The 14,844-nt window shown below is 38.4% G+C and overlaps 3 protein-coding genes across 3 annotated transcripts; 1 reads left to right on the top strand and 2 right to left on the bottom strand.

Annotated features, from left to right (window-relative positions):
* The first annotated feature begins 265 nt into the window (after positions 1–265).
* LOC137746879 (late embryogenesis abundant protein At1g64065-like) lies at positions 266–1,258 on the top strand. The gene has a single exon (XM_068486895.2). It carries the CDS (start codon positions 554–556, stop codon positions 1,169–1,171), a length of 618 nt encoding a protein of 205 aa, XP_068342996.2. The 5' UTR covers positions 266–553; the 3' UTR covers positions 1,172–1,258.
* A 743-nt stretch (positions 1,259–2,001) lies between these two features.
* LOC137747551 (arogenate dehydrogenase) lies at positions 2,002–5,061 on the bottom strand. The gene is made up of 2 exons (XM_068487681.2): positions 3,819–5,061; positions 2,002–3,607 (listed from the first exon to the last, which is right to left on the bottom strand). Exons 1-2 carry the CDS (start codon positions 4,907–4,909, stop codon positions 2,716–2,718), a joined length of 1,983 nt encoding a protein of 660 aa, XP_068343782.2. The 5' UTR covers positions 4,910–5,061; the 3' UTR covers positions 2,002–2,715.
* A 767-nt stretch (positions 5,062–5,828) lies between these two features.
* Positions 5,829–10,640, bottom strand: LOC137747563 (pyrophosphate-energized vacuolar membrane proton pump). Its single transcript, XM_068487694.2, has 8 exons — positions 10,276–10,640; positions 8,238–8,812; positions 7,769–8,148; positions 7,553–7,639; positions 7,139–7,469; positions 6,612–7,022; positions 6,449–6,508; positions 5,829–6,347 (listed from the first exon to the last, which is right to left on the bottom strand). Exons 1-8 carry the CDS (start codon positions 10,520–10,522, stop codon positions 6,144–6,146), a joined length of 2,295 nt encoding a protein of 764 aa, XP_068343795.1. The 5' UTR covers positions 10,523–10,640; the 3' UTR covers positions 5,829–6,143.
* Positions 10,641–14,844: the final 4,204 nt, after the last annotated feature.

Genomic DNA, 14,844 nt, shown 5'->3' on the forward strand with positions numbered 1-14,844 from the left:
GCTCAAATTAATGCGATCATACCCACGTCTAAATCTCGATACATGTTCACAATGCCGCTAAGGCAGCCCAAGGCCCAAACATAAAACAGTGCCTAATCTTGAATATATTTTCAGTGTGCTTGGAACCTAGAGCAGAACACCATATGTCATTATACAATTGGAAGAAAGTTTTTTTTTTTTTTAAATGTCTCTCTAATTGTATAATGACATGTCGTATTCCAGCTGAAAATCTCTCCCAATCTTGAGCAACCCATATCAAAGGCCAATCCATGTGGGGCAACTTGTGGGGAGAAAAGTCGCAAGGTCCAAATTGGATTTGCCATCAAAGCTTTAGTGGATAGAATTTAGGAAACTTCACATGCATTTTACCAAAGCGAGGACCATGTGACCATCCTAATCAGTCCAACGTCGAAAAAGGCAGCTTTTCTTGCAGGAACAAATCACCTCCTCTTCTTCCTTTCTCATTCCTCGGTCAGAAGAACGCCGGTCGATAAATACACAGCAAACTCTCTCCACGGAAGAAAACCATCAAAGATTCCGAAACGAAAAGAAAATGGCGGAGAAGGCCAATCAGAGAAGCGACGAAGAGATGGTGAATTCGCAACCGGAGCAGCATGAGCTGAAACGGAAGAAGAGAATCCGATTGGGAATCTACATTACTGTGTTTGTTGTGTTTCAGATCATCGTGATCACCGCACTAAGCCTCACCGTGCTGAAAGTGAAGACGCCGAAGGTGAGACTTGGCGCCGTCAACGTCCAGAACGTCACGGCCGCCCCTGCAACGCCCTCGTTCGACATGACATTCGCAACCCAAATCAGTATCAAGAACACAAATCTCGGTCGCTACAAGTTCGACGCAAGCACTGTTAAGTTTGACTACGATGGCGCGACTGTCGGGCAAGTTAGCGTTCCCAAGAGCAAGGCCGGAATGTGGTCGACCAAGAAGATTGATGTCACGGTGAGTTTGAGTGCCAAGGGGCTGCCGAGCTCGAAAAACTCCGGACTTCGCAGTGAATTGAGCACCGGGGTTTTGCGGCTGACTAGCGAAGCGAGGGTGGGTGGAACGGTGGAGCTGATGATGGTGATGAAGAAGAAGAAGTCTGCGAAAATGGACTGCACTCTGGAAGTTAACTTGTCTACCAAGAAAATTCAGTATTTGAAATGCGAGTGAAGAAAAGTGACAACTTTATGATGATGTGTGTTATATGTATTATGTATAGCTCCTTAATTAATTAAGATTTCTTCAACTTTTGTTTAATTACCATTTTTTACTTTCGAAGGGTAAAATTCATTTATAAAGCGAATTGAAAATTTATTTTCAAAATTCGATTTTCTTCCGTCTATTTTTTTCTTCTAATCTTTCTATTGAATAAATTAAAATAGAATAAAAAATCACATGATAAATGCAAATAGAAAAACGGAAGTGTAAAGACGATTACCCTTATTCAACCGCATTTTGTCGGATTGGACTGGATTGCACAATTTAATGATTTATGTTGTTGCCAAAGATTAGGGCATAGAAAAATCCATAACCAAATTCCAAAAAAATATCCTTAGATATTATCTATTAAGATAAGATTTGATGATTTGGACATAAATAAGACACCTATGGCATTTAGTTCCAATAAAATAATGACAAGTGTAAATTTATCAATACATGGTTCTATGTGTATTATTAAATCGAAACGCTACATGATAGTGATCCCATTCTTTATAAATTACCCACGAGTTACTGACACCCTTCCCTTTTATCAAATCGACTTCTATTTCCAGGTGGAAAATTACACATAAGCCTCAATGGCATGGAAAAAAGAATTTGAATTGAACACCCACAAATGATACAATCAAAGAAACTTAGGTTTTTTTTTCTAAAAAATCTCGACGGTACGTGGGGATTTTTATTTATAACGAAAAAAATTTACACCTAGTCAAGGGTCATAATCCTAACCCCTCGTAATACAAGAAAAAAGAAAATAAAAAAAACATGAAAAAGAAAGAAAATTATGTGATAATGTAGATAAATATGTTACTGAAAGATCACCATAGCAAATCAAAGACAGCAAAATAGGTCATCCTTGACTTGGCGCAGATTCACCCAGGATGGTTCTGGCAACAACGGTTGTGCCTGCGTAAGTTGAGACTCATCCGACTTCTCAAAATTTTGCTCACCCTGGGATGGTTCTGGCAACAACGGTTGTTCCTGCGTAACTTGAGACTTATCTAGCAACAACAATAATAACAACAAAGTCTTTTCCCACTAAGTGGGGTCGGCTATATGAATCCTAGAACGCCATTGCGCTTGATTCTGTGTCATGTCCTCCGTTAGATCCAAGTACTATAAGTCATTTCTTAGAGTCTCTTCCAAAGTTTTCCTAGGTCTTCCTCTACCCCTTTGGCCTTGAACCTCTGTCTCGTAGTCACAATCTTCTAACAAGAGCGTTAGTAGGCCTTCTTTGCACATGTCCAAATCACCGTAACCGATTTTTTCTCATTTTTCCTTCAATTTCTGCTACTCCTAGTTTACCTCGAATATCCTCATTTCTAATCTTATCCTTTCTCGTGTGCCCACACATCCAACGAAGCATCCTCATCTTCGCTACACCCATTTTATGTACGTGTTGATGCTTTACTGCGCAACATTCCATGCCATACAACATCGCCGGCCTTATTGCCATCTTATAAAATTTTCCGTTGAGCTTCAGTGGCATACGACGGTCACACAACACGCTGGATGCACTCTTCCACTTCATCCGACGTCTCCAAATTTTGCTTCCGAACAAAACCATGCAAGCGCCCGAAAAGCTGCTTCCTTAAAGATTCAAATGCCATGTCCAATCTCTTCAGCTGCTCCATTGCATTTACATTGTACATGAACAAGCCGTAGTAAAGATCAAAGCTATCTCCCGCTGTATTCTCCACCAAATTCAACAAAGTTTCGTAACCTTTTGTGTTGATTGGTGTCGACTCCAAACCCAATTTTTCCAAAATCCTTCCTACAGTGTGTGTAATGAATTGTGAGCCTGCTGCATGCTTATCATGTTCTGCACAAGACATTTCCACCATTCGGCACCCTTCTCGTGCAAAGATATCAAGAAATTGATCACACCGTGATACCCTAGATTCTTCACTTCCAACCCTGACCTCATCATAAACAAAAACGAGGCCATTCCACCCGTTCTTACCACTTTCTGGTCCGAACATAGGATGCGTGCATAGAATATCGAACTCCGGTGGCAATGTTTGAAGAAAGAGATTTCTCGGAAATTCTTTCACTGAAAGAACATCAACAAATAAAGTATTTCTCTTGAGCCTATGCAGGGGCAATGACCTCAAAACTTTCTCGGTTGAAAGAATAGACGTACAAAGTAGTATCACGTCAGGATGTTCCTCACATAAATCATCCACATCAGAGAAGTATGAAACGCCTAGTTTATGAGCCACTTCAGAGTAATCTGAACGAGAGAATGCTAGAACCTTATGGCCTTGACGTACAATAGTCTTAGCAAGGAACTGGCCAAAGTTACCAAAGCCGACAATTGCAATATCTAGCCTAGATTCATCAGAAACCTCTGCTTTTTGGTCATGTGGTCGAGCAATTTTCGGCGATCTGAAGGAAACCATTAAAACTATTTGTTAACAATTCCACTAATTAAAAGAAAAACTAACGAAAAATTCAAAAAATATTTCTTTTTAAAGGTATAATGAATAGTGACAATTAAAGGTAAAAATGTAATTTTTCGTTAAAAATGAACAGCACTCCCGTAAAGTTGGAACGTTAAAAGTGAACAGTACTCTCGTAAAGTTGGAACATTACGGACCTCGAAGCTCTAGAAGAAGATGCCAACGCAGCTCCATTCTGAGCCCGATTCGCATTATCCTCCTGCAAAGTTCTTCCCTTCTCCGCATCGCCAAAGATCTGGTCTCGCACAGAATTGTGCAGAAGCCCGAAAATCTGTTTCTTCAAAGCCTCGAAAGCCACATCTAACCTCTCCAACATCTCCAAGGCATTCTTGTTGTACATAAACAGCCCGTAATACAAATCGAAGCTAACCCCTTCCGTGTTCTTCACCAAATCCAACAACGTCTCATACCCTTTCGTATTGATCGGAGTGGACTCCAAGTGCAACATCCCCAACACTCTCCCAACCGTGTGGGTGATGAACTGAGACTCCGCCGCGTACTTATCATGCTCGGCGCAGCTCATCTCCACCATCCTGCACCCTTCTCTCTCAAAAATGCTCAGAAACTTATCACACCGCGAAACCCGCGACTCTTCGGACCCAATCCGGACTTTTTCGTACACGAAAGGAAGCCCTTTCCAGCCGTTTTTGGCGCTCTGGGGTCCGAACATCGGGTGGGTGCAAAGAATATCGAAGTGGGGAGGCAGATACTTGAGCAGCAACGCCTTGGCGAACTCCTTGACGGAGAACACGTCGACGAACAAGGTGTTGCGGCGGAGGCGCTGGAGAGGCAGCGATTTGAGGACGGGCTCGGCGGAGATGATGGAGATACATAGCAGGATAACTTGCGGGTGCTGCTCGCAGAGGTCGTGGGGGTCGGAGAAGAACGAAACGCCGAGGTCTTGCGCCGTTTTGGAGTAGTCGGATCGGGAATGGGCGAGGACGGTGTGGCCTTGCGCGACGAGGGCCTCGGCGAGGAATTGGCCGTAGTTGCCGAAGCCAATGACAGCGATTTTGAGCATGCTTGCGTAGCGGAACTGGGCGGCGAGCTTGGACTCGTAGTCGAAGAATTGGGCGGCGTCGATGGATTGGATTTTGAGGGAGTTGCGACGGAGGGGGCGGGTAGTTGTTGGGATTGGGGAAAGGTTGAGGCTTTGGGGGTTTACGAAGGGGGAGGGAGAGAGATATGGTTTGGGTGGCGACGCGTGGTGGAGGCGGAGAGATAACATTTTATGCTGCGGGCGGAGAGTTCAACTCTCGAACGGAATTAGATCATGACGGGGGCGGCCCAAAAATTTTGACTTGGTCTTAAAAGATGGCTAATCCTAATTGGGTTTAGGGTTTAGGAAGGGGTTATTTTTCTCGATCGCGATCAAACGATGACAATGCCTGCTACTGCTACTGTACTTATTATCATCGGATTGGATGAGAAATTTTAAAATTAAAATTATTTTAATGATGATAAATAAAACGATTAACATCACCATCGTTTGAGAGTGATGGATAAAAATATTAATGAAGGAAGGAGGCTTCGGCGATTTTGCCTCCAAATTGGCAAATTTACCGTCCCCTCGTATATAATAGTAAAATATAAGTTGGTCTAGTGTTAATTTTCTGTTTTGAGAAGTTTAACTGCAAAACATAAGTTGGTTTCTTTTCAAATTGTTTTTCTTCTTATACGAATGATCGAATGATCACAAGGTATAAGAAGATTCGAACTAACTTCAAGTGTAAACATGAATGCTCTTAATCAACTGAACAAGCTCGTTACTTACTTTAAATTGTTGTATTAACTATTGTTTGTTATTTTTTTATGGACAAATTGACCATTATTGTTACTAACAGTTAATATGATAAACCTTTTCACATTTTTAAGATGATTTGAATCCAAAGTAAGACGACAGATTGTTCTTACAAACTTATTTAACTTATATTTACAGCACGAATGCTAAAACATTATTGTTGAATGAGAACAAAAAGCAACCACTCAATATCTTCAAAACCCGTCACACTTGCATCCCGTTGTATGAAAGTTCTCTCTCAAGGAGTTCTTAAATTACTTTAGGCTTGTCATTTGCCATTTGCGAAAGCAAAACCGGACGCTAAAACTAACTGGCTGGAAAGAGAAAACAACACAAAACCGCAGAAGACCGAAAAGCGATATGCATTAATCTATTACAATGCAAGAAAAACGGACAATGACCAGTTCTGAATAATGAAAGTTACAGAAGAAAATCCAAACCCTACTAAGTTCGACCATTATCATCGTCGTCGTATCATCTTCGTTATCATCATCGTAATCATAAACCCTCCTTCAGAAAGGAGAAAATTTGTGCGTCAATTCTCCCGTTGGTTACTAATTTGAGTCCCATCTTCTATTATTTCGCGGAGGAGATTGGAAGGGAGGATCAGCAGATGAACGGAGAGGAACAACTTACGGGTTTCTGTTGCACCGTTTTCAACTTAAATCTTGAAAAGCAGGCCACCGTGTGTGGCAAAGAAAGGAGCAAACACAAGAGACTCAACGGCCATGAGCTTGATGAGAATGTTGAGCGATGGTCCAGACGTATCCTTGAGGGGGTCTCCAATGGTGTCACCGATGACAGCAGCTTTGTGGCATTCTGATCCTTTTGGACCAAGGGTCCTTGCATGCTCCGACGCACCAGCCTATTACACCGGCCAAAATCCAGACGATAAGACAAAGCAAAAAAGTCGATACAGCAAGTTTAACCACAAAAAGGCATATGTAAAACCCATCAAATGCTTACCTCAATGTATTTCTTGGCATTATCCCAGGCACCGCCCGTGTTGGACGCAGAAATGGCAATCTACAAATGCAAATAGGTGTTATTCAGATATAGCATAATTGTCCCAAACAATTGACGAGTGAGCAGAAAGAAAGCTTCAATCCAGCAACTCGATCAGCATTACCTGTACACCGGAGACAAGGGATCCAGCAAGCACGCCAGCGAGAGTTTCCACACCAAAAAAGATCCCAACAATGAGAGGTGTAAGCATGACAAGGGCACCAGGTGGGATCATTTCTTTGATGGAAGCATCAGTCGAAATCTTAACACATGTAGCGTAGTCCGGCTTGGCAGTGCCCTCCATGAGACCTGGAATGGTATTGAATTGCCGGCGCACTTCCTCAACCATCTTTAGAGCTGCACTTCCCACACTCTTCATTGTCATGGCAGAGAACCAATACGGAAGCATTGCGCCCACTAACAAACCAATAATCACTTTCGGGGTCAACACATCAACTGTTTTGATACCAGCACGGCTGACAAAGGCACCAAATAGAGCAAGGGACACAAGAGCAGCAGAGCCAATTGCAAATCCCTACAAACAGAAGCACATGTGACTCGGTGACGTTTAAATTTTAATAATAACTAGGATTGATAGCTAGATGTCAATTCCTCGGACAATCAATGAATACTTGAGAGAAAATTTCAAACCTTTCCAATAGCAGCAGTGGTGTTTCCTGCAGCATCAAGAGCATCAGTTCTCTCTCTGATTCTGTGGCTCATTCCTGCCATCTCAGCAATGCCTCCAGCATTGTCACTGATGGGACCATATGCGTCAATCGCTAATCCAGTTGCAATGGTGCTCAGCATTCCAAGGGCAGCTACGGCAATCCCGTACATAGCTGCAAAGCTAAAACTAACAAAAATGCTGACTGCGATGGCAAAAATAGGAATAATGACGGATTTGTATCCCAATGCAAGGCCAAAAATGACATTGGTCGCAGCTCCAGTCCGGCAAGAATCAGCAACATCTTGCACAGGGCTACAGCATAATTCAGAGCAACCGTTAGATTCAAAGACAATTAAATTACATATGGAACGGTAAATGCCAAGAAAACTAGTTACCTGTACGCGTTGCTTGTATAATACTCTGTTACAAACCCAATGATAAGGCCAGCCCACAAACCAACACAGACACATAAGAATAGCTGCCTGCAAAAGCAATTCAGTGTTCAGCTAAAATAAATCAGATAGAGAAACATACAAGTAGATCTATAACCGCACAAGCATCCTTAATCACAGCACTGATTACAATAAATTTTCAAAAAAAGCAAAGCTTACCAGTTCTTCACAACTTTCTGTGTTCCGAAATTGAAGATTGTGAAGGAAGATGGAACAGAAATCCATGTAGCAATCGCAACTCCAACGGTCATGAGTACAGTGGAGATTATGAGCTGCCTCTTCAATGTTGGCTCAATTTCCTTTACAGCCTTGATCTCAAAGAAATCGGTTGCAAATAGGGTAGTGAGCAAACAAACAAGGATGCCAATGGAACTGACAATGAGAGGATATAGCATTGCAGTTAGCTCGTGATTGATCCCAAATGAGGAAATGGAAGCAACCACAAGGGCAGCACACGATGACTCAGCATAGGATCCAAAAAGATCAGATCCCATGCCAGCTATATCTCCAACATTGTCGCCAACATTATCAGCTATCACCTGTACAAATGGAAAACATCAGTTTTAGAAACACGGAGAATTAAATTAATAACTTGAAACAAACTTCCGAATGGTGGTGTATCTCTTACAGCTGGGTTCCTTGGGTCATCCTCGGGAATATTTCTTTCAACCTTGCCGACAAGATCTGCACCAACATCAGCAGCTTTGGTATAGATGCCTCCACCAACCCTGCCAAAGAGAGCCATGGAAGATCCACCAAGTCCATAGCCAGTTATAGCCTCGAAAAGACCACCCCAGTCATCACCATAGTACAACTTGAAGACATTGATAGCAATGTAAAGAACCAACAGACCACTTGAAGCGAGGAGAAAGCCCATCACAGCTCCTGATCTAAATGCTGTAATAAAAGCCTTCCCAACACCTTTTCTTGCCTCCAATGTTGTTCTGGCATTTGCGTAAGTAGCAATCTTCATCCCAAGGAATCCAGAAACCACTGAAGTTACAGCACCAAGCAAAAAGGAAATGGTGCTGAAGATGGCAGTGGCGAGAGCTGGTTTGCACATCTTGGTTTGGTCATATGTACATGCACGGCTACTTGTACTAAATCCCTCGACGGATCCAAGGAAAAGGAAGATCAAGATTGCAAAAGCAACCATGAAAGCACCTACATATCTGTATTCCGTGAAGAGGAACGAGGTTGCTCCTGTATCACACAAGCATCAAGTTAGTGAAACATAAACTTTACCAACAATGCAAGATCAAAGTTACCAATTCCACAATAACTGGCGTTGAACCAAACGAGTCCAATAAACAATCATTGGACATGATCATACGTGGTTAAGATGAATTAGACTTAAGGAGGGATGTTCAACCATAGCACATTACAAAAAAATCAAATCTTACAATTGCAAAAATTGGAACTGAATGTTTTTGGCTAGTTGAATATTTGGTAATGCCAGATCCAAGGGATGTGGAATTTGATCATTTTGCAAATATTCCACTTGCCAAAAACATTCAGTTCCAATGAAGCCCCGCGCAGCCGGGAATTTCGACTACAATTCCAAATTGGCAAGATTAAATCATGTTACATTAAGACATTCCAAATCCAGTCTAAACTATATGAAGCTGAGACTCAAAGCTCAGTTAACATAATACATTTTGTTCCCAAGTTTAATAACAATAACAGTAATCCTAGTAATCCTAGAATTGTGACAATATACCCACACACACATATATATATATATATATAAGACCGATCTGTGACACTATTTTTTTAAACAACTTTTAACAAAAGTTCTTGTGAGGCCTGCTCTATAATATATTTCAACTATCCTAACCGTCAATCTTTTCGATATCTCAAATATCATGTTTACCAAAAATCACTCAAATCTGAAATCATATGATTGTTGGATTTAGGGTTTAGAGTTCTTTGTAGAATTGTACTCATCTATTTTCTTGATTACAAATGAATATCTTGTTGGTTTTAAATTTGTCTTTTTTTTTTTTTGATAAAGATGATCTATTTAAAAGATAGACGTTCCAATCATTGAAATACATTACAAAATTTTTGTAAAAAGTTCTATAAAAAATAGTGTCACAAATCCTTCCATTATTTATATATCTATATTGAAAACATAAGAAAATTAAAGTAAACATCTCACTGAATTCTTTTATACATAAAAAATACACAGATTTTCAGAATTCCAGAACTATCGACCGTAATCCTAGTAAACATATTAATAATTTAATCACAGATTGTAAAACGACGTCGGATACACAAAAAGGTGACAACTTTATTTTTCCTCTGTTTGGCCGGCAAACTGGAGAACTCAAAGCTCAAACAAAAAGGGACACGATCACATCAATTAGTATTTGGTATTGAAATGTTTTTATAAAAAATAGATATAAAAAAAAGTTAAACTAAAAAAAATGTTGGATAAACACTTAAAAATAATTATTTTTATAATTTTTTATGATAAAAATACTGAAAACGTCAAGCAGCAAAAATAAATTTATTGATAATTTTTCTTCAAAGCACAGCAATACCAAACTAGCTTTAGCATATAAACCGAACCCCGAAAACCAAATGAACAAATCCGACGCATCAACCAGAATTTCAAAAGACGTGAAATTTAGAGAGAGAGAGAGATGGTTGTGGAAATGGACCTTCTGAAATCGCGTTTTGGATTTCGGCGCATTTGAGGACGACGTTGTGGTCGTTACCGCCTTCTTCTTCCTCGATGAGGTACTCGTTGTGCCCATTTTTCCCGGAGTTGGAGTCCCGGGCGCCGCCGGGGGAGAGCTTGACCTGCGAAACGTACATCCACTGAACCAAGGAGAAGGCGATGCCGACCACCGCGCACAGCGGGATCAAAATCTCGGCCCCGAGATCTGGGAGTATCGTCGCCCCCATAGCTTCTTTGCCCAGAAGAGGAAACACAGAGAAACAGAGGAGGCTTTGGAGTTGTAGAGAGAATGCGAACGAGTATGTGTCCGTGGATGGTTAGAGTGGGTTTATATAAGTGAGAGCCAGGATTAGGAGGGTGGCTTTTTAATTATATTTAATTAAAATGATTAAATAATTAAATAAAGTATTAAGATTAAAAACTTAATTAAGAATAAAATTAAGAAATTAGCAGTTTGTAGGGAGTGATGTTTAGGTCTATATCCATGGAAAATGTCCGAGTCTGAGGTATTAATTTTTTTACCACGGTCAAAATCTTTGCTTTCTCTTTTTTTAGATGATCTTTCCCTATTAGATCCTAAATTTGCTCAATTAATCTCTTTTATTTAAAAAAATATATCATCCGTAATTACAAAAACTTAAATCTTTTTAATTGATTAAAAACAATCAACACGGTAATATTTTGTTACTAACCAATCAAATCTCGAATCTTTCAGTTAATCTACATATCTATTTTTACTTTAACACACTTTTCAGTTTTTTGCAAATTTAACAAATTAAAGAAGAATAATAACAACATGTTAAACAAGACAATGACACCTTTCCTTAGCCAAAAGGAAGTTTCTAACTCTCCAATCCCAAAACGACAAGTGAAACCGATGGAAAATGACACACTGTCTCATTAACACTAGCAAATAACAACACTACAACCTACGTCGTTCTGTTGATGTACGAGAGAACTCATGACATGTCGTTATGTTCACGGATTAGGTTTTACCTTTTCTTACTAAAGAAAATGAATTATCTCCGGATCCATTTTACTTAATCATTCTCATCAAATAATTTGGATTCTTAAAATTTGATCCAACGGTTAAAGTTATTATAGCTTTTAAAGTATGCCCGTGTTTTTAGCCATTTAATCAAATTTCAAAGGCCCGGATTGTTTGATGAGGATGATTAGGTGGAAGGGATCCGGAGATGATCCCTTTCCCTTACTAAATACAAAATTCTCATTAATTAACTCCTGAAAATAAAAAATAAAATGTGTTGAAAGTGATTTTTAAATAATGGAAGAGCTATGTCACTTAGTACTACGGTCAGTGATATTCTTCTATAGTTATAAATGATAAGTCTTAAGTTCGATTATCGCAAAAGACAAATATGAACCACATTATTGTTAACTCATTATGAGGCTAAACTCACCTCTTAATATCGTTTGTCAAAGAAAAAATAACTAGAAGAGCTCTTGACATAAATATTTTAAAACTATTTTTTTAATAAAAATACGAGTAAGTTTTTTTAAAAAACACTTAAAGTCTCTGCAACAAGCACTAAAACTTTTAGAACCAAAAACTTATTTAAGCCCTAAATGATGAAAATCAGGTGAAAGCTGACGTGGAACTTATTCGGATAACTCTTCACCGAACGTTTATTCCGTGCCCCCAACGGATCTTTCCTTCTTTGCTAAGGGTTTTATCCTCTTTGCAACTTTTTTATTTTTTATTTTGTTGTGGATTTGTATTCTTTTTTTATTGGCTGACACGTGTGTTTATTATTTGGAGGATAAAAGGTCCATGTTATTCACATTCTCTCTCACTACATGCAAATGATCCACCAAATTATGTATTTGGAGGACCCCACTTCATATTCTTCTTCTAGATAGATTTTTCAATATGCGGAAAATACTTCTCTGTACATCATCAGTAATAATGAAAGTAGTTAATTTTTTTTTTTATGTATCTAAACGTTTATATTATAACACTTGATATATCAAGTTATTTTCTTTAGCACACTAACGTATGTTGATATGCTAGAATTAGTTTTCCCGTATGCATAGAGAAATAATAATAGAGTAATATACACCCGACCCGCGCACGTAGTTTTCACGCTTGCATGTCTGCAATATCTCTCTTATTTGCAGAATATATTTTGAAAGAATATTCTACCAGAAAAAAATGGAAAAATCAATACATGATACGTGTGGAATACGATGAAGATTTGCAGTAGGTAGGCAACGAGAGAAAGTTGCATAGGTTGTAGATGAGATAATGAACAACTTTGACCAAAAAAAAGAAAAGAATAAATAATGGTCAACAATAACAATTTTTTACATCTATTAATCTGTGCTAAAAATTATCCTAATTGTCTACTTAGTTAATATACTTTTTGTCGTCTCGTATTAATTTATTTGTTGGAATTGTAAATTTGTATATTAAATTTATAAACTAAATGATGTGTCACCAACAAGAAATGAGCAAGTTTATCAATGTTGAAGTAATAATTCAATCACTAACTTCTATGTTACGTAGTTTACAAAATTTAACTTATAGATTTAATCTCTCTAGCATTACTCTTGTGGTTTTTGTCCCCGTAAATATGATGGGAACAATCATGCATGTGGTTGGGTTGGGACGTGCGACATTATCCTACCACCTATATTTTAATAGAAAATTTAATATAATTTATCTGCATGCACATAGAGATCGATCGTCGAATAAATAATTGATCTGCATGCATATATGGTTGGGTGGTTGGTTGGCTGAGTAGTGAAGGTGAGACTGTGTTATCATGTCCGGCCAGTAGTCGTCCATGCCAGCAGAGCCTTTCCCTTCAAGTCTCTCCACCTTGCAGTTGCACCATTTCCGAAAGATTTGGCTCACCATAATTCTTCATAATCTACATCTGAAGGCCTCATGGCATTGGTTGCTAACCTTTTGGAGTCTCTTCTTGTTGATTGTTACCACACGAATAAGAATAATGTTATTCTAAACACACAGAATCGACGTACTTAGATCTGTATGGGTTAGTCTTACACAATAATAACGTACATCTCTCTTATGTTAGCAATGTATGAGTTATGCATGTTTAAACATAATTATTTGACACATAAATTATTGTTTGCGATAAATTCTATAACAATTGAAATACGTTTTTTTTTATATAGAAAAGGGGATTAATTGGTGCATTCGTCATGGTAGTTCACTCTTTTAGAGATTGAGAAGACTTACACAAATATTTTAGCCTCTCCTAACCACCATCGTGTGATTTGCTAGCACCAAGAATCGAATCATAAAGTGTCATGTAGAATAAGGACTTGAAACTCATCTTCAATCACTGAGCCACCATACAGTGGTTTATAACAGTTGAAATATGAATATGAAAATGAAAATTTGATTCCGATAAGAAGATGAACATGATTATGCCAATTATACATATTGACTAACGTGGCATCAAACACAACAAATATTCTAAGAATTAGAAAAAGATAAAATTCGAAACGAGAATAATATAAAGCCAGGAAAAGATTATAGTATATCCAAGTGCCAAGTGTTTTTCGGACACGTGGACTGTAAAGTGAGGTAGTCGAAGTCGAGTCAAGAGAATTTTTGAAAGTGCTTATGTGGAAAGTCGTGGATATTTCATCTTCCATCTTATCCCACGCGGAACCACCACAAGTGTTGCGTGAAAAAGCCACTCACAAGAAAAGTGCTTTTATCTATCGTTAAATAAGTGAGGTTAGAAAAGTCATCTTTTTAATTATATTTTGCAAGCTACAATACTACATGATACGATGGTTAATCGTTAAATTATTTTATTAAATCATTAAAGAATAAAGCTAATCATTAATTGTCGCATCACGTAATGCACATATATAACACATGCATGTCAAAATGAAATCTAACTGGTGGTAAGGCGCCAAAGAGGGAAAGAATATGGTTATTAGCAATACGAAATAGTCTTTTAAGTATTTGACTATTAAGCGTGTCCAACCATGTTTTTTTTATTTTATAGCAACGTTTTAACTAAAATTACTACAAAATTTGCTGTAAGAGTTATATAAAAAAATTGTACTCCAACTGTACTTCCTGCTTTAAAAAATCATGATGAACCTAAGTCAATAATTAGCCAATAAAAATTATTTATTTATTTAAAATAATATGAAAACAGTTAGCATTAATTAGAGATAGCAACTATAGGATAAATTTTTAATTGTGACGGGAACACAAATGGTACATCAAGTGTTTTTATGTAAGTGGTGGGAAAGTTTATTTTTTAAATTATTAACTTTTTGACACACATATCCCACCATTTGTATAGTGACATGTGATGTACCACTCGTGTGCCGGTCACATTGAAAAATCTCTCCAAACTATAGGAGCTTCTTTCTCCCTACCTATATTTTAAAGCTTCACTATAGCAATAGAACAAAAGCAACCATCAGATTCAAAATGAACCTTTGTTCCAAGAAGTATATCGTCCGACTCAACTCTAGACTTTGTCTTCGTGACTTTGTAATGCATTTGGTTTGAGCAATTATACTTGTGAAAATT

The sequence above is a fragment of the Pyrus communis genome, chromosome 2, assembly GCF_041283825.1.
Source record: "Pyrus communis isolate YQ-2024b chromosome 2, ASM4128382v1, whole genome shotgun sequence".
Taxonomy (NCBI): domain Eukaryota; kingdom Viridiplantae; phylum Streptophyta; class Magnoliopsida; order Rosales; family Rosaceae; genus Pyrus; species Pyrus communis.

Excerpts from the sequence above, each read along its gene's own strand:
- LOC137746879 (XM_068486895.2), top strand. The coding sequence starts at position 554 with ATGGCGGAGAAGGCCAATCAGAGAAGCGACGAAGAGATGGTGAATTCG.
- LOC137747551 (XM_068487681.2), bottom strand. The coding sequence starts at position 4,909 with ATGTTATCTCTCCGCCTCCACCACGCGTCGCCACCCAAACCATATCTC. Across the intron at positions 3,608-3,818 it reads TCTTCTTCTAGAGCTTCGAG|ATCGCCGAAAATTGCTCGAC; the intron begins GTCCGTAATGTT and ends GGTTTCCTTCAG.
- LOC137747563 (XM_068487694.2), bottom strand. The coding sequence starts at position 10,522 with ATGGGGGCGACGATACTCCCAGATCTCGGGGCCGAGATTTTGATCCCG. Across the intron at positions 7,470-7,552 it reads TATACAAGCAACGCGTACAG|CCCTGTGCAAGATGTTGCTG; the intron begins GTAACTAGTTTT and ends ATTATGCTGTAG. Across the intron at positions 6,509-6,611 it reads CCCTTGTCTCCGGTGTACAG|ATTGCCATTTCTGCGTCCAA; the intron begins GTAATGCTGATC and ends TTGCATTTGTAG.